The sequence below is a fragment of the Anopheles marshallii genome, chromosome X (genome assembly GCF_943734725.1).
Source record: "Anopheles marshallii chromosome X, idAnoMarsDA_429_01, whole genome shotgun sequence".
In the NCBI taxonomy this organism is placed as follows: domain Eukaryota; kingdom Metazoa; phylum Arthropoda; class Insecta; order Diptera; family Culicidae; genus Anopheles; species Anopheles marshallii.
In genome coordinates, this window is record NC_071325.1 from 2,798,166 (window position 1) to 2,823,706 (window position 25,541).

The 25,541-nt window shown below is 48.7% G+C and overlaps 1 protein-coding gene across 1 annotated transcript; it reads right to left on the reverse strand.

Annotated features, from left to right (window-relative positions):
* Positions 1–754: 754 nt before the first annotated feature.
* On the reverse strand, positions 755–25,334 carry LOC128714916 (cytosolic carboxypeptidase 2-like). The gene is made up of 16 exons (XM_053809801.1): positions 25,250–25,334; positions 17,217–17,398; positions 11,625–11,777; positions 10,064–10,296; positions 8,439–8,588; positions 8,003–8,309; positions 7,816–7,920; positions 7,569–7,744; positions 7,312–7,474; positions 7,055–7,213; positions 6,900–6,968; positions 3,266–3,499; positions 2,532–2,950; positions 1,775–1,963; positions 1,379–1,678; positions 755–1,259 (listed from the first exon to the last, which is right to left on the reverse strand). Exons 1-16 carry the CDS (start codon positions 25,332–25,334, stop codon positions 755–757), a joined length of 3,429 nt encoding a protein of 1,142 aa, XP_053665776.1.
* Between the last annotated feature and the right edge of the window lie 207 nt (positions 25,335–25,541).

The following is a 25,541-nucleotide window of genomic DNA, read 5'->3' on the forward strand; positions in this document are numbered from 1 at the left end:
CCTTGCTCTGGCGGTGCAGGGCAGGAGAGAGTGTACAGTTTCGTGCATCAGGCATAAAATTAGTGTGTTGTTTGTTTTAAGTTACCCGTTTTCATACATGCATATTTGAACATTTAGTTCACCATCCCTACATGATCGTTGCGTTCAAAGTGTGTGTCGAGTGTGTTTTAGGACGATAGATAAGAATTGGGGAGTTGCGTCAAACTCATCTCGAACCGAAACACAATCAACTTGCCAGTAATCTGCCTGCCTGGGTGTTTGCTGCCACCCCGCTCTAACCACCTGGTCCGTTTTTGCGTGCTAGTAAGTTTTACGTAATGTAAACTGAACTGCCCCCCTTCCCCCAAACGCGACGGAACGATGTTGTTGTCACTTGCTAGGCAGGTGTTGACCACAAAAAAAAAAACGAAATTGTCTCTCCTGGCAAGTGCAGTAGAAGTTGTGGTTGGGAGGGTTTCTTTTTATTTGATTTATTTCATCACTACGTGTATCGTTTCTTATGTTTCTAGAATGCATTTTGCGTCCGGTTTGTTCCTTAACTTACAAAACTCTTCACTTACGTTAAATGCTTTCTCTGCCTCTGTTTGTCACCTGCTGCCGCCGCACGCATAGCTCATGTGTGCGTGTATGTGCGCATTGTTCAAAGGAACAAAAATCATGAATATGACGATGGAAAACAAGAATGATCTCGAAAAAAACCGAACTAACAACCCCGCCGAACCGCTATGTACATCTTGTCCTTTCCATCACTTCCCTAGCACGGCAGTTTATCTTTCTTCTCCTTGGCGGTGCGTTTTTTCTTGTGCTTCTTGCCAGTAACCACCTTCACGTTTCTTTCAGATTCCGTCTCCGAGCAGAGGGTTGTCAACTGTATATCGATACTGGTCGTCGGCAGCTTGATCGGCGAGGCAGTGCTTTTGCCCCGGGTGCCGGCGTACGATTTGCGCATCTTCGGCAGTGGCTGGGCGGCCGTAACCACGATACCGCCGGTCCGGAACTTGCTGCCGGCCTTGACGCCCGGTGACGGCACAGTAGGCGGACCGGTTCCGCTTCCGGCACCGTTCACACCGTTCGGTGCGTTCCCGTTGGGTCCGGCGGACAAGGCAGTCGAGGACGGGACGCTCAGCAGCGCCTTACGGGGGGAACCGGCCGTCGACAGGGAGCTGGTGGCTAGCAGACGCCGTGACTGACCGACACGTGCACTACGCGACAGGTGAGTGATGATTTCCGCCTTCTCCACGATCTTGCTCAACGTCGAGCTGGAAGTCGCCGGTAAACAGTCGAACACAAATGGATGAGAGAGAGATATAAGAAACCGTCGGAACATATACACCTTGGACAGTAAATGCAATGGAAATTTGGAACCCATATACCGTACCGTGTTTTTCGTTTCACTCGCGACATGTTGCTACTTCCACCACCGCCAGTACCACCGTCCGTTCCGGTTTGGTCCGCCGGTTTCTTGTCACCGACCGTACCGGTGAGCTTGTGTTTGGCAGCCGCCGCAACCGCAGCAAACTGTTCCGAACCAACCGTTATCTTTACCCGCACGCTACGATTTTCCTTATCCTTCTGCGTGCCGAGCACGTGCGAATGGTGCTTCAGCAGGCTTTTGTGGTGCTTTTCCTTCATGCTGCGCTTTTCATCCTTCCAGGCGGCCAACTTCTGTGAACAAGCGCTAGAATACAAGGCAAGAATAAAGAAAATCCCCCAGGCGAAGGATATTAAGCTTTTATCAACCCCAATGAGACTTTTGGCTGGACCAGGGACTTACGTTAGGAGCGCCTCATTGTCGTAGTGTGTGGACTTGACGAGTGTTGGCGGTGCGCCCCAGGAAATTGGGCGCGGATTGTAACAATCGTTCACGTAACCGTCTGAGTGGGTACCGGTCCAGATGGAACGTTTGAGCGAGAAGCGCACTTGGCAGTGGTCCGGGCTAGCCGATTTCATTACGTCCACCGTTCTGGAAAGATAATATCATCGATGATAACCGCCACTATACAAGACACAGGATAGCAATTTGGATGTGATGGATGTGTCCTCAATAAAATCCTGCAAGTTCCCTTTGGTTAACTTTTGTTTCTATCTTAACTTCGTTCGATAGGGGTTCGCCGCGATTTGCTCATCTGCGTGTCATAAATTCTTGGTCCCTTGTACTTGTGTAGCGTTGCTACAGAATTTCTAATTTGAACTTCCTTTTCGGAATCGTCCCTTAAGTTCCCTAAATATACATCCGTATGTTTGCATGAAGATCATGCCGATCATGAGATCTTCCAAGGAAATACGGATGAGTACTCTGATGTTGTTCTGAGAAGAGCTGAAGATAAAATAACTAACAATTAAACATTAAACATTCGTAGCTTGATTGTCGATTCTATATGTGTTTCGACGCTCTACTTCCAATATATTAGACCAAACGGCGAATTCGCATCCAGCTTTGTAGGTATATATCTCATGTTGCTTCCCTTGGAGCCATTGTTCTTGAAAGGATAGAGTAATCTTACGAACGCTTCACTATTTTTAGATCTTACCTCTCGCTACCACTCGAACGCTGCCAGACCCGCTCCTTGCCAATTACCGGCGGGAACTCCTTGATGATGCTCATCACCATCTTGCTTTGCTCGTCCTCATCCTCGGACTGGTAGCGATTGGCCGCGGAACGTACGATCAGTTCCGGTGGCATGAGGTATTGCGTTTCGCAGCCGAGCAGCGTCAGCTTGCGTATGTTGTCAGTGCGCCGTGGCCGGTTGCGCCGCCGGAACGTGCGCTTGACCGTGTTCTCCGTGTCGGAGGCGGCCGCCGGTGGTAGTAGCAGCTCGTCCTCGGACGTGTACTCGAAGAAGTCGCTCGCCGGCTCGGTGGTTGGTATGTCCAGCACGATACGCTGCACGCTGTGCGATTTGCGTCTGTAGGCCGACGGTCGCGCCAGTGGCACGGTCTGCTTTTTGCTCTGCAAACGTCAGAACAAGGAAAAGATGGTATGATGAAATGGTATCATTGTGGGAATTTTAGTAAAAAGTTGGAAGCAGAAACTGCACCGCCTCTTAGACATCTACTGTACAACTGTAGTACATACAGGGGAGTGATACAATTACCGCACTGTAGTATATGTACAACTGAAGGATAGGTACCAATTTGGGTAGTTTAGTAGGGACGAAAGTTTTGACATTTGAAAACAAACTCCTATTAAGCTAGGTTGCTAGGGGTCGTCCTATCCCCATTGGACACAGTTAGCTGCTAGACCACCATACCGAGATGGAATTACCTTCTTATTGCCCTTGAGCTTTTGGGGCAGCACCGGCGATGATGGTGGCACCTTGAGCGTTGAACAGCACGGTCCCTCCAGCTCGGCCATACTATCCTTTCCTTCGTCCTCCGAGCTGCTGCTGCTCGTATCACCTTCATCGCTCGAGTAATCCGACAGCGGTATGTTGAGCGGTTCCTCCGCACTCGAACCCTCCTTCGACAGGCGCGTCAGTATTTTCATACGCAGCTTTTCCTGTGTGTGTTGGTGATGCGGGGAGCGTTCGCACGACAGCAAGTTGATCGTTGACGTTACCGAGTGAAGGGATGTATTGATTGTTTGATTTGAATGTAAGCCGTTGGACACACGCTTAGAAAACAACAAGTCCAAACCGTACAACTGTGTCGCGTACACGTTTAGACGCGCGTCGGTTTGGACTGAACGTTTGCTAACGCTTGCTGCTGCGATGTGCTAGTGCTGTTGGTGCATTTTAAGCGGAAACAACCAGCCTCGGTTTAGAACAAACTTAACACTAAACTGCTGCTCTTTACCAACACAATCTGGATCTCTTATTTTGCTGAGATTTTGGGCGGCGACTGTAAGGCCTTGTACTTGCTTTACTACTTATATCTACTTTACTTTTATCTACTAAATATTGTGCTAGTTACGAGCAAACAACGACAAAAAAAAATCTAAACAAACTCAAAATATTTTCTACCGTGTTGATTGCAAGGTGACGTTATTATTAAAGACACATTTTGGGATCACTTCTACATTGGGCCATGTACAGTATGATGTCAGATCGTACGCTCCTCCTCCTTTCCGACGGTGCTAGATGGTTGAAGATGTGCACTTGACCGTCGTCGCTTCACCACCACGACCACCTTGCGCTTGACGACGCGTTTCGGCCTGGCGGTCGTCGCCGGTACAGCTTGCCGTTGCGCCTCCAGCTCTTCGGGCGTACGGGGTATCGGTATTGTGAGAAAGTGCTGAAACCGTCGCTTGATCGCTTCATCGCACGGTGGCGGCCCGTTCGGGTGGTAAAGGTTCAGCACGAACCAGAGACACTGGCGCACTTTGCGCCGATAGGCACGCTGCGTAGTGGATACCGAAACGAAATGGGGTAAATGTATACGCGAGCGCGCGCGCATGTGTGTGTGTGTGCGTGAGTGGACACAACATCAAGAAAACGTTAGTATCACGAGACCATCAAGGGGTGGGTGGATTGTGTCAACCTGCCGGTGTTGCTCTCGATACCGCGCCCTGATGTTATCCTGTGTTGTATGGGTAACGCACATGGTGAGGAAAGACATCACACCACCATGACGTCATGATGGCAAGTTTTGTGAGGAATGGCCGGGGTGTGAACAGGGTAACTAGGTGCGTGTTGCATTGCATAGTATCGTGCAGCATGTTCTAGTTAGTTTGTTTCTTTTTTCCTTCAACTACCTCTCAAGACATTGCACAACACGGTGACATACATCTGTCTCCGTATCATCCATTAACTACGCATCCGAGCGGAATTCATTTAAACTACAGTAGAGTAAACAGGTCTCTGCGCATTCAGACTCCAGTATCTAGACAAACACGGACAAACCGGAGTTTCTTGGACATTCACTTGTGAAGAGACGAAATAGACGAGACAGAGTGTTGGGTATTGTAACCGCACGGTACGCACAAAAAAGGCTAGGATTTCTTCATGCTTCATGGCCAGAACCAATGGCGCCAGTTAAAAAGGAACGGCTTTTCCGGCTTCTGCTTTAACGGGTAGTAGCTGTACGGACGGGCGACGCTCAGCTTGCGCCGCTTCTCCAATCGGTCCTGTTCCTCTTGACGTCGTTCTTCCCGCTGGGCCTCCATCTCGTCCGCGGTACGGGGCACCGGGATGCGCGTGAACTGTTTCAGCTTCATCATAACCGCACCCTGGGACGGTGGCGAACCGTCCGGGTTGTGCAGGTTCAGTATATACCACAGGTACTTCCGGACCATCTGCCGGTAACCACGCTGCGCGAACCCCGGCAACCATTTTGTCGATGCCATCCCGTGCGGTAGTTGATTGTATTGCGAATGTTTCACGCGGTACCGTGTTATTTGGGTGTGCGTGTGTCGTAGCCCGGCCGTCATTAGTGTTGGAAAAGGGTAGAGAGCGGTTTAAGAGAGTGGTGGTTGAGTGTTTTGGGGCATAGCTATCGACTGCTGGAGTTTTACCATGGATCACGTATACTCCACGAATAGGTACGAATACATACACATGACGTTAAGAAAACAGATCGACTGAATAATGTTACTGTTAAGCTGCACATATCGAACTTAGTGCTTGGAGACTCATCGAACTGCTGGCACTGCTAAATATGGAGTTTTTAATTCGGGCTTTCTGACGCCATCACTCCATTTCAATTTGGGCCTACCACGCCTCCTACAACGTCGAGTTCTTATCGAATCGAACTTTTCCTTGATTTCCGCAATAGATGGGAACTTCTATAGAACTTGTGTTGAACTTCTACCGTACTTAGGACAATCTATCCAATAGCCCTCATGCAACGTGCCTTAAAAACGTAACGTGCAAAGTTCGAAGAGCCTCCCCTAGCTTGGTTCAACATGTGGAGAGCAACAGCTACAGTGAGCGAGATGCGAACAGAGGTTGGTTTGGAATGGTGCAACATTTTCATACAAATGAAAAAGAAACAGGAACATTACACTACACATCTAAATTATATTGCTTTTACTTAGCACATAGTGGTTGTTTTAAAAATAACACTTACAAACAATAACAAAGTGATGCAGATGAAAGACCGATTCAAAGCTTATTGTTTTTTGGCATGTTGCACTTGTGTTGCGAGATGTTTTCTCGTCTTCTTTTTTTGTTGGTACCAGGTGGCCTGCCACACCGATAATAACATGCGCAAACATTCCGGCGTACAAAGGTACACGCAACATACAAACTGCTAGAGCAATTGCAACGTTGGCAACATAGGAAATGATATAAATGAGAGAGATTTAGGATAAAAAAAAATTGTGCGGAACGCGAAACTACACTGCGTTGGTCACGATTTTGTTCGAGCTGCGTGCAGAGGTTGAAAGGATCAAACATTTGTACGCCGAAGCCAATCACAGTCTGCGCGTGTGTGCTGCAGATGCACTGATAAGAGTGAGGTCAATTTCGCATTCGCACGCATATCAGTTAAAAAAACCGGTTTTGTTTTTACTAGTGTGCGTGACCGCAGTGACCGCGTGCCATTCCAAGGTGAGACAGTATGTGACGTTTCGGTTACTACTGAGTGTGTTACTACTGGGTCTATTGGGGTGACTGGTGCTTAGAGATATACATTTGTGAAACAGTATTCGTGGGTGTATGTGTGAGAGAGGGAAACAGTTGGGTAGAGACAGAGAGTGGAGAGAAAGCTTGGGAAAGGCGCGCCGCCGTTTGTTCTGACGAATGCATAACTGACCACATCACTGATAACCAGATCCGTGTGCGTTACGGTGCGTTACATGACACGGGTATGTGAAGTACAGAAGTGTGATGAATTTTTGGTGTGCGTTTTCAGCTTTCATTGAGCCACCAGAAGCTTTCCTGCTGCTGTACGCGCAGCGCTTTCCGCAGCCTTTTCTCCCTCTTGCGTATTTTCTTAATGCGTCTAAGGTAATAATTTACTTTGATTGGATTATCGTCGTAATAGTCCATCAGCGTCTCGCAGTATGCCCGCCCGATGTGCTCATAGTCCTGTCGGAGGGAGAAGAGGGCAAGGAATAGGACGAGTCAGTACAAGAATTGGCACTGGGAAAGCATTTGCTGGTGGAGCTATTTACCGCGGTAGAAAAGTGTGTACCGGCGCGGCCTCCCATCGTGCTGCCACCGAATGATGCCTCCAGCGTGTAGCTGTTGGTGACGCCCAGCACCCACACGACGATCCGGCCGGTACCTTCCTTGTTCTTCTGCACCTTGAACTTGCAGTTCTCGAAGGAAAACTGCACAGTGAACGAAACCAATAAGCCAAAACAAATAAAAAAAACCCAGAGGTATTAAGAACAGGATCGTAGCAGGACTTCTCCGGCAGCAGCAGTACCTTGTCAGCCACGTTCTTGTGCAGCATGAGCGGGAAGACTTGCTCCAGCAGGCGGCGGTCCGGGTGCCGCTTGAGGTTCTCGCACCCGTAAATGAACACGTTGTGCTTGCGGGAGTGTGCGTGCATATCGCAGTACATCGCCACCCCGCAATCCTCCATCAGTCTGGGAAGGTAGGAGGTACGTGTGTATGCGTGAGGTTTTGGGCACGGGACGGATGTTAAAACTAATACACCGAAGCGGAAGCGAACGAGCCTACCTTCTTATCATTGCCTTCGTGTTCCAGATCGAGGGATAGGTTTCGCGTATCACCGTACGATACTGGCGATTGAGATCACGCCCCGTCAGTGAGCTACGGGTATTGCCCACGATGACACCGTCCGGGTTGAGCATCGGCACCAGCTTGAAGATGAACTTGTGTCGCAGCTTCTTCGCCTGCCGGAATAGAAACGCGTTGGCAGAGTTGTGTCTCCCGGTGTGTTACCAAACGTTACACAAACGCTTACCACGTACGAATCCCCAGTTATGAAGTCCATCAGACCCTTCATCATCCAAGAGGACGGGCTCTCACCCGGATGAACACGTGCGGTGATAATGACTGCTTTCTTTTTCTGGCCAAAAATCGACAGACAACGGAAACAGGGTTAGGTGCGGTAGCATTCCCCCGTACATCACGTTCCCCCCGCCCACTACCTTTTGATTGTCGTCTTCGTGCGTTGTCGGCGCGGTGACGGTGAGATAGTAGACGTTGTTGCCGGCGAGCGAGCGGCAGAGCAGCCGCAGCTTGCAGAACTTCGACTTGACCGGGTTGCGCTGGATGCACATCAGATAGTCCTGCAGGTCGGAGTAGGTGTACGGGTAGCTGTGGGCAAAGTAGACCGTGTCGCCATCGTACTTGAACTCGATGTTGAACGACAGCGTGAACGAGCTGGTGCCGATGTACTCGTCCTCGTCGTCATCGACCGGCCGGTGATGGTAGTGGCTGTAATTGTATCCATTGCTGGAACGGCAAGTTTTGCACCCCGCAGAGTGAGAAAGAGAGAGAGAGGGAGTGAGAGAGAGGTTGTGTTTGGTGGGAAGGAGTACAAAGGGAGTGTCTGCAGAACTCTGACAATCGTTGTCAAAATACCTGTTGTCCTCGTTTCGGAAGTAGGCAATGTTGTCGCCGCATCGTCTCCAGCCGACCTGATTGCATTCTGCATCCATCGTCGAGTACATTAGCGGCCGCATGCCCTCCTTGTACAGGCTGTCCGGTTTGGTTAGATTGATGATGGAGAATCTGTGCATCGAGAGGGTGATTTTAGACTCTACCTCTACTAACTATACCACACCAACACACAGAGAGACGCAAACACGTTGGACCCGCGGTGTCTTTTCCCGGGGTGAGTTGCAACACACAAGCACCAGGACTGGCGTTTGCCGGTCAGAAGATTATTTTTATAACTGTCCCCAAATTCCCCCTACCATCCCTACTAATTCTGAGCAGTCGGGGAGGAAGGGAGTGGGTGGTTGTTTCCGCCCTAGAAGTCGACGAGACCCACCAAGCAGCTGTGCCGACTTAATTGGCCACCGGTGCGTTGTATTTCATCTTTCAATATTTCCTCGTGTCTAAAACGGTCCAAACCCCCCAACAAAACAAAAAATTGCACTCGGCCCCCGGCGCTCGCAGAAGACGACCGGGCACGACCACCCATGTAACGGCTTCGAAGGTGAATATAGCGTGTCGTGCCGTAAAGCTGTCAGCTGTTTCGCCAGCTGGAATAGATGGGCCAGAGCGGTCGATGCTTTGTGTTTGTAGGTGACATGCATGTATCGATGAAGGTCTCGCACAAACCCCTGTAGAATCTGCCGAAAGAGTGGTGAAATTTGGAGTTTGAGGTTAGGATTTGGAACTATTTTTACTGGTTGAGGAAAGGCCGCGTCTGCACCGTAGCTCCAAGTTCCAAGAATTAATTACTTCTTTCCGTGTACAGCGGGACAGCTCAGAGGACCACAACACCCCATTCTAACCCTACTTTCCTGTTCGGGCAGAAATAGTATCACTTGTTCGAAATTTCGAACAACACAAAGTCGATGTTTATCGCCACCAGATGCTACCCACACGGTCCGTTTCGGTTGCATCGTCTTCATCTTCGGCCCCCTGCACCCACTCTTCCGCAGCAGGCCGCTATTCTTGGCAAAGGTTCGCTTCACCAACGGAAAGCACCACGGGGGCCGTTAATTCGCGCGTGGATTTGCAATTTCCGAATGCGAATTCGGCGGGTAATAGACCGATGGTCGGATGGAAACACGCGCTGTTGTTTGCCCGGTTGCCCGGACGAGACGCCACGGAGGGTGACCTCCGCCGGGTCGTTAAGCATAATTTCGCGCGCGCTCCACAGACAAGCGAGGGTGGCACCGGCAACATCCCAGGCGTTGGAACATCTCGCGTATATTTATACACGAACACGCGGGCCAGTAATTAATGGCCACGAATGGGCGCGGTGTGTGTGTGTGTGACCACGCTCCGGAAGAAGGGGAGTAGGGGAAAAAAAACAGCGACCATGGAAAACGCCGTTCGGAAGCGAATTTCGTCCAAATGGTTCGGCGATGATGTACATTCGACGAGACTGCGTGGGATGGTCAAACGTCGCGAACCCGACACCGTCATCGCCCGGGTGTAATGCACACGGCACACGACCCACCCTACGGGGCGGAATACACCCAACACCCCCACAACCCCTCTGTTTTCCTTATCATGCATATCAGACTCACCTGTACACTACCTTCGCCTTGGTGTTCTTCACCTGAAAGTAGAACCACTGCGTGTGCCGGTTGGTGTACATGTCCGGCCGCAGGTAGAGCTCGTAGTAGGTCGGCGTGATCTTGATGGCGCGGCCGAGATTGCCGCTCTCGAACCGGGACTCGAACACGAGATCGTCCGGGTCGAGCGGTGTCGGATGGGCGGCCGGTTGCGCCTTCGAGCCGCCCACCGTCGAGCGGCTAAACTGCGGACAGAGATCGGGAGCACGGTTAGTGGGTGGTTTGGGCGCACCGGGCGCCACCGTTGCCCGCCGCGACGACCCATTCTGTTCGCCCTCGGAATCGTCCGACTCGTCGTTATCGGCCTCATCGCTGTTGTGGTTGTTGTTGTTGTTGTTGTTGGTGGTGGAGTGGCTCCGTGCCGAACAGCCGGGATCACTGTCTGCCGGGCTGCAGCTGACACCATCCCTCCCTCCAGCTCCCTCAGACTCCTCGTCCTCTGTTGGGGATGCGGCCACACCGCCCGGTGCGGCATATTTACCCCGACGGTGGAGTCGCCCAGAACCGTGGTCCAGCTCACGCTCCGGCGTGGGCGACTCCTCCACCGGGTGGATGGTCACGTTCTCCTCGTCAAACGGCAGTATCTCGCTTGCATCGTTCATTTCCTCGCACGAGTACTCCCGATCGGCGTACTCGCTCGGCTCCCAGTGGAGCAGCGTGCGCTGGAGTCGTCGCCGGAGTTGCCGCAGGTGGCGAAACACCGACTCACCCCTCACGCAGGGCGATGGGTCGGGGTCGGGGTCGGGTTCGGGCGTCCCCCGCAACTCGTCTTCCTTCTGGTGTGCGTGTTGGTGAGCAGAGTTGCCAGAGTGGTTGTGCGGTACGTCAGAGTGATGGGCGAGATGTATGGGTGTGGGGTGGGTGATGTATACACGGGGACACAGGGAAGTCAGTGAGGTGATACAGGGATTTGCAGAGAGCAGGGAGCAGGTTAGGAAGGAAGACAAAAAAAAAGAAAGTGCAATGAAGACAAACAAAAGAATGGCAATTGCGGAAGAACAGCAACCAAAACGCGTTACAAACAGCACCAGCCAGCAGGTCTTAATGAGCTCTAGAGTCTTAAAGAGGGTAGCGATGGGAGGGACTGAAGTCACTGATGGGGATCGCAGTAGTAGCATTGTGCGTCATTGTGTTTAGGCACAAGCAACACCGCCCGTCCATCATTGCGGTGCTGTTGTCAAAGCATCCTTTTTTGAGCGCGGGGTGTTGATGCAGTTTCTGCGCCCGTCTTCTTGTTTTTTAGTGTGTTAACGGCCCTTTTTTTCGCTGCTGCTTCGGGGGGTGTATAGAGCGGGAGATGGATGCCAGGTCGACGGTCTGGACCAAATCGAGGGTGGGAAGTACAGGCAACCACAACAACAACAACAACCACAACAACCACGGCGATAAAACATACAAGCACGCACGCACAAGTACACACGCACGCACACATACAAGCGCGGCACACAGGAGGGCAGCGGGTATGTAACGTATGGGAGGGGTAGAATGGCCCCAAGGGGGGGGTGATACTTACGTAGTGAACAGCGCTGGTGGGGTTGTAGTTGTACACGATGATGCCATTTTCTTCGCCTACCGGGCGCGGTTGCAGCTCCTTGCCGGTCGGCTGATAGTACGGTTCCGGCGTTTCCGGTGCGTCGTCCAGATGGTACACACGCTCCTCGAGTACCTAGCGAACGCGTAGACGAGCAATTTAGTAACGAAAGGCTTTGCGGCACTTTGTTCCAACGGGTTCAACCGGCTCTTTCATCTTTAAATGTCCGCCATTTTGTTCTTGAATTAAAACTTCCCAAATCTGCTACGACAGAGTTTTTAATTGCTTAAATTCCAAGAGTTTTGGACGAAATGTCAGTGAGTACCCCCAACTCGGGATCTTTTATAGCGCTTCGACGAAATCCTTGAGCAAACTTCAAATTCTACAAACAATATTGAAGTATTCTTTAGTTTGTAGACGGAAGGATGGTTGATAGAAGAGAAGGAACATCCAGATCATGCGGTTAGTGTTGGACATTGAGCTGTAGATGACTTCACTGCAAGAGGTACCTGAGGTGATTCTTGTTTGTATGGACCTCAACAAATGAACCTCACAAAAAATTGAGGTGGCTGACGACACCACCTCTACGCAGTGAGCAAAAGAGGGTCCTCATCTCTCAACTCACCCACAACTTGAGGAGTTTGCTCAGCGCTCTGCTCACCAAAATGAGGTAGTCGGTCACAACATTACTTCCACTCCGGGGTTTTCAAACGGATTTGAGTCCAGCTTTTCGGTTTCGGAGTCGTCACTCCACTCTCTCCATTCTTGCCATCCGCACATGAGCCTTCCGACACCGAAAAAGTACCGATTAATGTCTAAATAAAGCGTTTTGACAATGAGAACTCCTCCATACAAGCGTTTCGTTAATGCATTTTGAATAAAGAACGATATTTTCCTTATAGTTCTTTAAATAAATTACTTACCAAATTACCAAATTAGAAGTAATGACAAGGGGGTACAGGGTATGCCAAAATTATTGGATAGTTTCCCAGCTATTTTTGAATCGTTTCCGAGATTTTTTTCACTGCTTCCCATATCTTTTTGAATTTGACTCGATTTTTTTTTTTGTTGAAAAAGCAAAGTCGAGCAAACTTTTGGAAACTGTCAAAAAAAATTGCGGGATACCCTGTAATATGTCATACAAACTGCTCGAAATCTGTTTTAGTTTATTATAGTAAGTTTCATAAACCAAAATGTTGTGAGCTTTATGTTGTGCCAGTCTGGAAGTGAAACAGCCTGACTTGGCTACAATATGCCAAAAACAAACTGCTCGAATAAAATCACGACTCGGATTGCCTGGGCCAAATTTTGTAAATTATCGTTTCTAGCCCAAGATACCGTTCTGCGCTCTGCTTTCTTTGGGATTTGGTCGTCGACAAACAATAGGATCCAATAAATCATATTCAATCGTGCCGTTACCACTATTTCATATTCCACCCCCACCCCCACCCCGCTGCAAACACGACATTAATTACAATGTGTGTGTGCGTTACGTTGTTTTTTTTTAAAGGTTTGCTTTCTTAAACCATATCGCCAAAGCGAACCAGCAATTAAAGTCTGCTTCGCTTCCTCTTTCTCCTCCCTCACTCCCTTTTCCCATCCACCAAAGAAAGATATGACGCAGCTAGCAACAGCTGTGTGTGTCGCCAGTGTGGCGCACTCCCCCAAAGACCTGGCGAATATTAATTTAACGACCGGCGTTTTTGGTCGGGATTTTCCCCTGGAAAAGGTTAATCAATGCCAGCGACCCGCCGCCCGGCCACGAAGCCACTTAGCATGGATATTTATTCATCACGCGTCCTCTGAGAGGGGGGGAGTGGGGAGCGCAAGGGGGTCACAGGAAAATAATCGATCCCCGCGTGTGGCCCGCACACTCTTTGCGGTGAGTTGAGTAGGTGGAAATGGGAGGAGGGAGGAGGGGTGGGGGGGTATGTATCCCCACCGTACCATCCACCATGCAGCGGGATTTCGGTTCATGCTTTCGGGAATAGTAGGCTTTTGTGGAAGAGGGTTGAAGTGGGGAGGGGTGACAAGGGGTGAGGGGGAGAAAGACGTTCGAAGCTCTAAATTTGGGAGACCTGGCGTGTAGGTGTGTGCCGTCTGTGTGTGATGCCGTGAAAGGATATCCAGGGGAAGGTGGAGGAGGAGGAGGAGGAGGAGGGGAAATGAAGAATCGGAATAACAAAACAGGAGTCATTGTACCTTTGCTTTCGGAAAATGGATTCTACCCTAGATTGGAAATACTTCGCCATAAAAAAAAACCCCTCTCACAAAATCATGTTTGGGAGAAAAGGGTGCTAAGGGAGAAAGCGAACCCCGAGGGGGGGTAGTGTTTGGTTTGATATCTTTTTTTTATGCGCCCTGGCGTATGTTCGACGTTCGACTTTCTTTTCCCGGCCAGCCAACTAACGCTGCCGAAAGGCACGCCGGAAGCGGAAGGGTTGCCGTGCTGAAAACTCATTGCGCTTCGATCGGTTTGGGGCCGCGCGCGCTAGAACCTGAAATGACTTCATCAGGGATCCCTGGCAAGGACAGGAAAGGGCGGGAGGCGGGGTATCGATGATGGAACTTTCGGTACAATTGGGTTCTCTCTTGCGTGTTTTTCTAAGAGCTTCATTTGAACGGCCGAGTGACGTAACGAGCGAATGAGTCGACCGGTTAAAAGGGGGGCGTAGGGGGAGGGCGGTGGCAAGCAACAGCAGCAGGGAACAGTCTACTATCTGATGGTTTTGTTTGATTGGTTGCTCCAAGCAAACCAACAAACAGTGGAAAAAAAAGAACAACGAAATAACATGACAAGAAAACAAATGATATGTTAAAAAAGCATACACACAAACACACGCACACGTACACGTTTCTCGATGAGACCCTGTTTCTCGCAAAAACCTTCTCCACCAAAAAATAAGGGATGATATAGAAAAGGGGGGGTGGGGTTGTGATGGTGGAGGAAAGCAGGGAAATTAATTTCACTTCACTGCCAGACGAACAAGCCTGAACAGGATCTCGTACGCTTGCCCCCTCCCCCCTACCACCCCACCCCCTCCTTTCACATCCCAGGGGCACGTCAGCACCATCAACATTGGCTACGCTTTCGTCCTGCTGCGGAACATTGCTTCGGGTGCGCTTTGATCTTGGCAATTTCGTGAACGAATGCTAAAGTCAACTACAGCCCCAATACACCCCATAGCCGATGGCCCGCCCATATGTGACTTCCTCGATACACAAACGCGTGTATAGCACCTACCCAACCCCCTTTCCTCCCGTACGTATGTCACCCGTACAGTGGAGGACACGGCTCGAAAAGAATTCCAAACAAAAACTGCCCCAAAAATTAAAATACAAAAAAAAAAAAACACGGAGGAAATCCAAAGTTTCAAGGCTTCTGCACAACCGAAAGTTCGTTTGAAACTTTTCACCCCGGGGCGGGAAGGGGCGAACAATGGTGCCGCGGGTGTTGGTGCACACCTTCATTTAACCCGAGTAAGCCTTCTCGCACCGGCGAAGAACAATTGAGCCGCGTGAGAGTGGTTTTTTTCCGCTGTTGTTATGGCCCCGGTTTTATCAAACCAATTAACATTGTGGTGTGGTGCCGTGACCAGGATCCTGCCAGATTTTTATTACAAAACTCCTCTTCACGCACACCCGGAAAGGCGGGCCTGGTTGAGGCAAGTAAAAACGCCTTGAAAACTCGCTGATCCGTTTTCACTGCAAGAAGGTGAAGGGGTACGAGTGTGGGAGGGGGTAATGAATATAAAAGAAAACACAAAATGGACGGGGCAGGGTGGCTAAATATAGTGTCTAGCCAGCTGTGTATGTGCATTTCCATAAACGGTTTGTGGGCGGGCAGGGAGGTCCCAAGGAGATAAATGGAAGGTGATCGGAAAATGTAAGCTAATTGCCCTGCCCTTCCCCACCCATCTCCCTTTTCCCACCCACCCTACCCACTTCGACGTGGAGAGGGCCGATGTCTTGGGTTTGTTGTTTTTTGTTTTGTTTTTTTCGGTCCCCCTGTTTAAGAAATATGTGCGATTGATGGTAATTAACACAATCGCGTCACTTTACCTGGCACCTGCTTCGAGTAGTGAGCAGTGTTTGATTGGCTTCACCAGGGTGTGGGGTGGTATGAAATAATTAGCCGACTGTATCAAGTTTTGGAGCATTCTTTTGGTCGTCCTTTTTTTTTAGCGAGAACGTTTTTGAGTGTGTGTGTGTGTGTTTGTAGATATTCTTCCGATGGAAATGAAGAAGGGGTTTTGATTTTATGTTTTGCTCGCTTTTTTAATCTACCTTCCCAAAAATGAAATCGCGTGAGATGAAATTCTAGGCAAATTAATGTTTTCTTTATTTTCACCAAACACACACACCTATGTTCCATGTCATTTGAATACCGGATTCATTTTGCAAACCCTCTTCCCCTCATCCTTGTCATTCATACCTCCCCCCCCCCCTCCCCGCTTCTTCCTCCACACTTCAAAGAAACACAAACAACCGGGCGCCTCCATCGCGTTTGCGGAGTTCAAAACTCGCAAACCAATCCGCTTCTCGCAACACACGTACGGTGTTTTGATGTTGCTGTTATTTTTCTCTATTTTTTGTTGTTGTTGTTTTGGGTGCGAGGTTTGCGACCGTTGGTGATGTGTTTCGCGTGCCAAAAAGGAACACACAAACCTGGCGCCCACCCTCCCCCACCCGTCCGACAGTCGTCGCGCCTGAGCGTGTTGCAAACGGCAAATATTCGGCACTAAATCGAGTTCGGTGGCGGAAGAAGCACGGGTCAATGTGCTATCGTGTCGTTCGCTGAGTGAAGTGGTGAAGACACACTACCAACCACTTCATCACTCAAAAAATTAACTCCAGTTATAGTTTCAGGGGTGTCCAATTCAAACCCCTTCTCGGGCCTTTATATTGTAGATATTGTTAATATTATGTATCACGTTATAAAAATGGCCGAGTATAAGGTCATACACATGAAAGGCCTTATACATCCGGTATAAGGTGCTCTAGCACTATTTAGAGATGAATTTTCATGATATTATTAAGTTCAATTAAACTATTGTTTGATGTCTCTAAATTAATGTTCTTGTGGAGTAAATCACTATAAAAGTTTCTTTAAATATCTAGAACATTAACCAACTTTGAATAACGCTAGTAAGTATAATGACATTTATCGAGCCGAACAATTCTTAATTTTGAGATTTTTTCGATTGTTGGAAGGAATTTAGTCTAGTTTATAAGTCATTTCATAAATGTCATAGTCATAAATGACATTTCTACTGATGTTGAATTTGTTTACTTTAGCGAACTATTATCAATCTGTGTAAACTGGTGTTTGACAACCCTGATTCTGTATATTTTATTTTTAAAAAAAGCTACATGACGGTTGGTTTTCAAAACTATTTCCCTTTTTTTCGCGTTATATAGATTTGCTAGCTTTTATTTCGTTGTCTGCTTTTGGTTTCCTCTATTCATCTCTTTTTTTTTTCTTCATCAGTGGGCTTATAAATACTTTAGACCAAAAAAAACTAATAATACCTTCCATAACAGAACAGAGAGGGAAGAAAACACCGGACGTACCTGACATTCGATGGGCCATCGGGGGGCCTGCTGGGGGCAATCATAGTCTCGTTCCTTCGGCAGTGCGAACAGTTCCCGCGGCTCCTTCAGGCGCGCAATCGGACGGAGCGTTTTCGAGTCGGTGTTCACCTCGAGCTGATGCGTTTTGAGGCTGTTCGACAGAAAGCTGCCCAAATAGCCGGCTGGCAGCGTGAAAAGCGGATGAGAAGAAAAAAAAAGAGACAGTTCAATGGGCGATATTGGGTTTTGGTAGACTGAAAAAGGGGTGCAATTTTCCATTTTCTTTAATTTCCTTTTTAGTCAAATGGCTTTATTTCGGGTGAACCTTGCGCTGAGCTTTGGTTCGTTATTGCCATTGTTGGTGGGGGAAAGTGGGTGGTACGTATTGGAATGTCGAATTAACACAACCTCCACCTCTCTCCCCCCCGCCATAGAGCTAGTTCGAAACTAAAATTGCACCCAAAGCCACAAAGAAGCACGTGAACTCTCACACCCGCCCGCTACGACGGTGGTGGTAGCAAGGTAAAAATAAATCTTCCCATTTTTTTCCCTGCGATGCGATTCTTTCATAAGCTTTTTCATCTTCTTGCTGGTTTCGTCTTGCTGTTCTTCGTTTGCCTCTTGTCATCCACTTGAAGAAGCGATACACGGGTATAGAAGGGATCGCTGTGGTACGGAAATAGGGGTACGAAGGGATGAAGTAGCTGTACAGAGAAAAGTGCAAGATGGTGGTCTTCCTTCCCTTCTCGTTGTTCTTCTTCCCCACGTCTTGTACTTGATGAAATAAACGCGCAAATCTCATCGATAGGAAAAGGACTTGCACAAACGTGCCACCCGGAACGAGGCCAACAAGGCACTTGAGCGCACACCAGCAAACGGCTGATGAGGTTGCCGTTCCTTGTGCGCTCAAAGTGTATGTCCGTGTCGAACACCGGGTAGCATCGGCAACAAAAAAAAAAACCACCGCCGCCAACAACACCGAAATCGTCAGCGATGGGCCGCGCCTCACTTTTGCCCGGGGTTGATTAAACATTCATAAGCCCTAATGAGCTTGCGATTTTTTTTTCGCTTCCGCCCGGTATATTATTATTATTATTTCGTTACCACATTCGCTCACTCGCGCGCGCGCGCCCATCACCGCGCCAAGGACTTATTTACGGCTGTGTGGCGTGGGCCGAACCGATCGGCAAGCAAAATCCCCGTACCGCGATGAAAAGGAAAAAGCTCGTTTCCTTGAGATTTTCCAAAGACGCATTCGCATTCCGGGTGTATTTGCCGGTGGTTTTTTCTTCGTTGCTTTGCACACGACCGATGGAGACGCCCGGTGCCCCGGTGGATAAGCGATGGAGACGCCCGGTCGCTGGTGAGCGATGGAGACGCCTGGTGTTCGGTGGATGCGATTAGGTGATGCGCGTGTGTATGTGTGTGGGAATGGGATGTTCCTGCATTTTTTTCCCCTTTTTCGTGCGGAATGTGACTCAGTGGTATTTCGCATATTAATCATAAGGTGGTTAGGTGCTGGGCAGGGAGACGGACAAACCATCCGCAACAATAGTTGTTTCTTTGCAGTGGGACAAGATATGCTTCGTGCACATAAGAGTGAAAAAAAACTGTAACTAACGTCCATTCATACGTATTTTTTTCTGTTGCTGCTCAAAATATAATACAGAAATGGCCGTTCGTCTGTCGTGTCATTCATTGGACGCCATTTTTTACTCTTAAAGGCTTTGAATTGTGTGATGAATATATATTTTGAAACCTTGTGCTTGCTGTCATCTGAAACCCATCTTCCGTATGTCGTTAGTAATATAATTATTACTTATTAAAAATATTTATATTAACAGTTAATGTATAGTAACTATTTGAAATGCATATTTTTCAGTAACTCAGTAGCTTACTCCTTAAGTTTTAATGTTAAAGTAATTTTAAACCTCAATTTTCCCCATTTTTAATTCACATTCAGCTACCAGATCGTTTAAAAGAATAGCCTCTTAAGTTCTAAATTGCCCCAGCACTGTAATGCGAATGTCACCGGACAACCAGTGACGATCAAACGATGCACATCAATGGATCTTTAGAAGCTAGAAGACCCCATTCTGACCTTCCATGGCGCTTTTTAGTGGCACAAATTTTAATTGCTAAACAAACGGATTGCCCTAGGGGGAGGGTGAGAAACAGGGGTGGGAAAACACACACACACACACCAACATGACGGTGCTCCTCAATGCGTGCAAATGTGCTACCGGCACAGCGTCCGCGGCTTGTGAGAGATCTTGTGTAAAAGGCAACGTAAACATACACCCTCCCTTCCTCACCCCCTGCTTTTCTTGTCTCTTCCCACCCCCTTTTAAAGTAGGCAGTATCACGATTGGCACCGTTCGCCTGTGTTTTTTTTTTTTGGCTGTTGTTGCTGATCTTCACCGACTTTACTGTGGGTTGGTCCGTGCAAAGCCAACCGAAACCAACTGCGAACGATCAGCTGTTTTTTGGCGAATGGCGGCACACACTCACACACACACACATTCATGGCATTTTTCCCGTTTGTGCTCTTCGGCCATGCTTTGTTGCGGTTTCCTTTCCGTTCGCTTTGTGTTTTGCCGTTTTTTGTTGCTTCGCTCGATGCACTTTCGCGACACTACGATGCGCATGGTTACTTTGTTTAAGGGTGTGTGTTTAAGGGTGTGTGTGTGTGCGCGGGAAGCTGCTGCCGTCTCGCGCGCGCAATTTGCTTTGTAAATAACAACAAAACCCCCAGTTCGCTTGTTGGGCTGCTGAGTCTGATCTTTTGGACCTTTTTCTCGCTTTCCCACCCTCCCACCCCCTTTCCCCCGTTGCTCGTGTTTGCTATGCAGCTGTGCTAGGCAGAAGGCATAATTCGTACCGGTGTTTGCAGTGGCGTAAGGAATGATTGTTGATCAGTCACGGTGATCCGGGTTGATTGTTGGTGCTTGGTCGGCCCCTCGGTTACTTTACTAGCAAAACAAGACGCCCCCCAACATGACACACACACACACTTGAAGCACTACCGATCCGGGCACAGGACGCACATCGGCTCAATGTACTGACTGCGGACACACCGACCGGACGATCGACGTATAAAGGCGCACAGGAACGCGGTTGGCCCAAGCGGGCAACAAACGCGAAAACAACGAAACACTCGAACACACCGCAGGCTGCTTTTTAATGTGGGTAAGGTGCGTGCGTGTGTGCGTTTGTGCACGGCGAGGACAACGTTCCCGAGCCCCGAGCTCGTGCTGTTATGATACGTCCACCGACGAGCGTCTTCACCGAGCGACTAAATGTGCAAAGCGAACGCCTGGTCGCTGGCTGGTCGGTCTCCGGACTGTATGGGAATGTACGGTTTTCCCAACCTCCATCAAGATCCTTCGCACTGCTGTCTCATTTGCTCCCTTTCTCACTCACTCGCTCTCTCGTTATCGCTCTCTTCCTTTCGCATCCCGCCGTCAAACGGTGCGCTTTTCGTGTACGAAATCTACCCAACCCAACCCTCCCCCATTCGGTCTCTCATACGCCCGTAAGGTGGAAAAGTCTCCCCCGATGTATGTCATCAACGGCGCGCGTACTAGAAAAAATAAATACGCGCGCTAAGAGAGAGAGCGAAAGAGAACGCACACAATATGTACGAACTGTGCCAGGGGAGGGGTAGGTAGGAGGGGAAAAACGGGGTGAGAGGGAAAGGGGGGAGTGCTGAGAGTACGCGCGCTCCACGCAAAACAAATCGGTTCCCCCATACGCGACGAAACGGTAGCAGCGCGCTGGTCGTTTTTGTGCAGTTCGTTTGCACAGTGGTGCAGCCGGTGGACAAATATAAAATTTTCAGTGAATTTTAGTGAAAAATCGGGTGGTGTCTATAATTTTATCAGGCAATTGTTGCGATTGTGAATTTGGTTTTTTGTTATTTAAATAACAATATTTTTAGTCAAAAAATAAAAACTATAATAACTTTTAATTTAAGCACGGCATGTTGTACAATTTTGCAGTCATTCGTAAAGGGCATTTTGACACAAAGAATGACTTATGGTATTATTTTTTTAGAACTTTAATTACTGGGTAAATCAATTAAAATGTAAAATTTTAAACAAATTTCCAAAGCATGCTGAATTTGTTTTTTTTTTCCTCTTCTGTCTTTGTCGATGAAACGATAATTTATATTGTTTGATTTGAAAATTCTTCAAATTTCAAATTGATTTGTATGGCAACTATACAATTTTTAGCATACTATTTCAAGCTATCGTAAGGACCACAACATTATGGATGACTAAAATCCACAATTGATCTTCTGTTTCGAAAGTTAGGCACGAACCAGGAAGAAAATAATTATAGAAATGGTTATGTCCACTATCGCACCCACCGTTCAAACATCGCTTCACACACTTTCTGTCACTCTCTCTCTCTCTTTCGCTGGTCGTTGTTGCAAATTCGAGCGAACAAAGGGCAACGTGCGGTGCAGCGGACAGCATTCTCCCCAAAACGGGACAAGCAATTGGCGCATGATATACGATACTCCGGATTGATCTACACGCAAAACGATGTAGGCGTGAGAAACAAGCTGCAGCGGTTTGTGGCGGTGGTATGGGCGCGTTAGCACATGTCGTCCATCAACCGATTCCATCATCGGGACCGTTCCCGCTGCCGGCTCGCTCTAATGTCTGATGGTGGAAAACAAAATGTCAACTGACAGCTGGGACGGATTTTTGTGTTTCTCTTTCGGGTCGTTGTTTTGCTCCTTTGTTGACAAGTTCTAACAGGTTGTTTGTGCAAGCACGGTACGGTGGAAATGGAATGCGCCGGGAAAAAAAGGGATTTCAGTGGAACTCCAGCAGGTACGGTGCTTCAGCACTTCTCCAGTGTCAAGTGCGCTTGTTTCTTCTTGTTCCTCCGTACGCAACATTTGACTTTTTTTTTCGCAAGTGGTCGGATGCACCATGTTTGTCTTGGTGATAGCATTTGCGCACACTGTCAGCCACACACAGCCCGACGACCTTCTCCGAATTCAAAGGAATCAAAATTATTCATCCTTTTTTTTTTGTTTGGAATGGTTCTTTTTCGACTGGAAAATGGAGTTCTCGTGTAGTGCGGGACGATAGTACATCAAACACACCAACACACTTGACACGGTCCACCTCGGGACGTCCTTTAAACAGGGTCGTCCCCCCTGGAGTATTCTTATCGCGCGCCATTTATTTAATTATTTATTTGAGCTGCTGTCCACAACCGACATCAAAGGCATTCCAGAGCGTACACACACTTTCACTCACCAAATGCCAAAGCGAAATATGTTCTGCTGTCGCGTTGCCGTGTCTTCGCAATACGAACGCCGTAGAAAGACGCGCGTTTGGGTTTAAATATACCTGGTCGGTATCGTTTCGCTCGCACGGGACAACAAACAATCTTAGCGTGTTCGCTGCGCTTCTCAACGCACTCTCCTGTCCGCTTCCTTACAATGTTGGGCAAATTCTTTTTCCCTGTAGTGACTTTTTCACTGAACACTGGGAATTCGCACCCCGGGAGGGGGTGCGTGGTGTTGGGGGCGAAAAAAAAAATGGCAGCGCAAACATTCCTGATCCGGCGTGTGTCGAACTCCGTCGAACATCCACATGTCCACCTTGACATGGGCGCGTTGATTGATTTGGCACTCAGTTCAGCTGTGCGTTTATTGATATTATGCTCCAAAATTCCTCTTTCTTTCCCGCGGCGTGTGGGTGGTGCTAGTGATATGCGACCACCCTAATGACCAACGCCATCTCGCGAACGGGGCGTCTTACGTAGGTGGAGAGGTGGGTAGAAGCGGATCGATTGTCGTGCATCTTATTAATAGCCACAACGCAACTAGCGAGTGCCAGTTACAGCACGTTACATTTGTCCTTTGTTTGCAACGGGGAGCTTTATGCTCTTCCTGCACGTGATCGGCCGAAGCTTCGCCGTGAGTCGGTACGATGCGGTTCGATCTGTTCCCCATTCGGCGTCGGTCCTGCAGCGGTGCAATCAGCTGTCTCCAACGCATCACCTGCCAATTCTTCGCTAATAGCCTCATCTGGGTGTGGAATGTGACCGCCACCGCCGGGTATTATGACGCAACACCGCTAAAAGTCCGCCAATACGTACGTTGCTTCGTGTCGCCCCCCGTTCAATCAAGATGCAGCTTTTTCACTGCCAAGCGCGACAGTCGTGTACGTGTCACACGCGGAATGACGTACGGTGGTTGTTATTCGCAACGGGAAGGACGCGCGCCGCACGCAAATGGTGACTGGCGGATCGTTGCAACGCCTTTTTTGAAGGTCGATCACGATGCGAGCGTGTGAGTGAGAGTGCTTCTGAACGCGAACGATCAGCTGTTTAGCCGCAAAAGATCAGTCTGGGTGACACAGGCTGCTTTAAATACGTCCAATCAGATGACTAGAATCTCCTTATTGGGGAAGAGTTCTCGTACGAGAAGATCCTCTTTTCATACTACATTTCTGTGCGTCTCAAGAGTAATTAATCAATAAGAAATTCTTGACTCTTTGAGATGCCTAATTTAAAAGCTCAGAACAGGAGGACTACTGCATCATTGCGGACAATCCAAATGCACTTTTGGATATCTGGAATTACCTCTGTTGAATTCTTGGGACACTGAGGACTTTTAGTTTTCTATTTATGAAGAACTTCAAGAATACGAGGTATTTGACGTCTGTCATTGGAACTTCTTAGTTGAAGTATCTTGGAGGTCCAACTCGAATAATTGGGACTTAGTTATACTTGGACAACTGCTTAGTTCAATTCTTGGGACATTGAGGACTTTCAGATGCCTATTTCTCAAGAACTTCAAGAATTCGAGGTATTTGACATCAGTCATTGGAACTTCTTAGTTGAAGTATCTTGGATGTCCAACTCGAATACTTGAGACTTAGTTATACTTAGACAACTGCTTAGATCAATTCTTGGGACACTGAAAACTTTCAGATGTCTATTTCTCAAGAACTTCAAGAATTCGAGGTATTTAACATCAGTCATTGGAACTGCTTAGTTGATGTATCATGGAGGTCCAACACGTATAGTTATACTTGGGACAACTATTTACTTCAAATCTTGGGACTCTGAGGTCTTTCTATTCTATATTTTTCAAGAACTTCAAGAATTCCATTCTAAGAAATTCTGGTATTTGACATCCGTCATCGGAGCTACTTAGTTGAAGTATCCAAGAGTTCCAACTCGAATAGCTATACTTTCACAGATCTCCAATAAGTAACTACATCACCAATCTGTTGGTATTCCCACAAATTCAAATCACTCCAAAAAAGATGTTCCTGTAGTCAAAAGCACCCTACTTGACTACCCTCTGGCTCGCCAACCTGCAGCGAAGTTCATAACTGCAACTAGGAAAACCCACTGCGCACACACTGTGTCTCGCAACCGGGGGTCCGCCGCCGGTTGGATACAGGCAATCCCGGCAAAACAAACCACCCAGACACCCACTCCACCTCACCACTCTCCGGCCATTACCCCCACCCCATGTTTCAAGGCAGTTGACGCCCTCACTCGCACCCTTATTCCAATTCGTCCTTTGTGTGTTGCCTTTGCCCCCGGCGGATGTGGTTGTGCACGTTCCCCCCATCGCCATTCTGTTGACTCATTTTCGGACCGTTTGTGTCTTGGTTTGTGCATAGGTATCGTATTCCATCACACGGGTTCACGCACCATCCCGCGGCGTTCGTTCGGCGGCAGAATGTGACGGGCAAAGGCGAACGTCGGAACCGCGCTACGGGCGATGGCACCTGGTTGTCTGCTGTGGAATGTTGAGTGACGGGTGAAAATTATTTTCACGGCCCGTTCTCCGCCCGCCTGCGGCACGTTAGATGGGTTGGGGTGTGGGGGATGAGTGTTTTTTTGGGGTGAGTCACGGGTTTCCAAAACCTTCCCTCAAAGGATGCGACCTGTGTTGTCTTTGCGTTTGAAGTGTAGTGTGCGTCTTGTGCGGAATAGTAGCTACCCGAATGGTGGACATTAGTGGGGGCCACCGTGACCACTCTCACCTTTCGCTGCGAGTGTGGCACAGACCGGGAACAGTTGCGTCTGCAGACACCGGACACGGTCGCCTGCCGCAAGGCTCCAGTTCATGATGACGCTTGATGGGCCGGGTCGTTGTCTGTCCCTCCGCTTCCACCTCGTCCACGCCCTCCTCCTCGTCGTCGTGGTTTGTATTCACCTGGCCGGTGTACATGTCCCTACGCACTCGCGCGTTTAACCCGACCGCGAGCCCGCAAGGACACCGACACTCGAACTACGTTCCGTTCGCGCACAGCACCACCAACACTAGCGGCTATC

Excerpts from the sequence above, each read along its gene's own strand:
- LOC128714916 (XM_053809801.1), bottom strand. The coding sequence starts at position 25,334 with ATGAACTGGAGCCTTGCGGCAGGCGACCGTGTCCGGTGTCTGCAGACG. Across the intron at positions 7,745-7,815 it reads TAACTGGGGATTCGTACGTG|GCGAAGAAGCTGCGACACAA; the intron begins GTAAGCGTTTGT and ends CTATTCCGGCAG. Across the intron at positions 7,214-7,311 it reads ACAAGAACGTGGCTGACAAG|TTTTCCTTCGAGAACTGCAA; the intron begins GTACTGCTGCTG and ends TTCACTGTGCAG.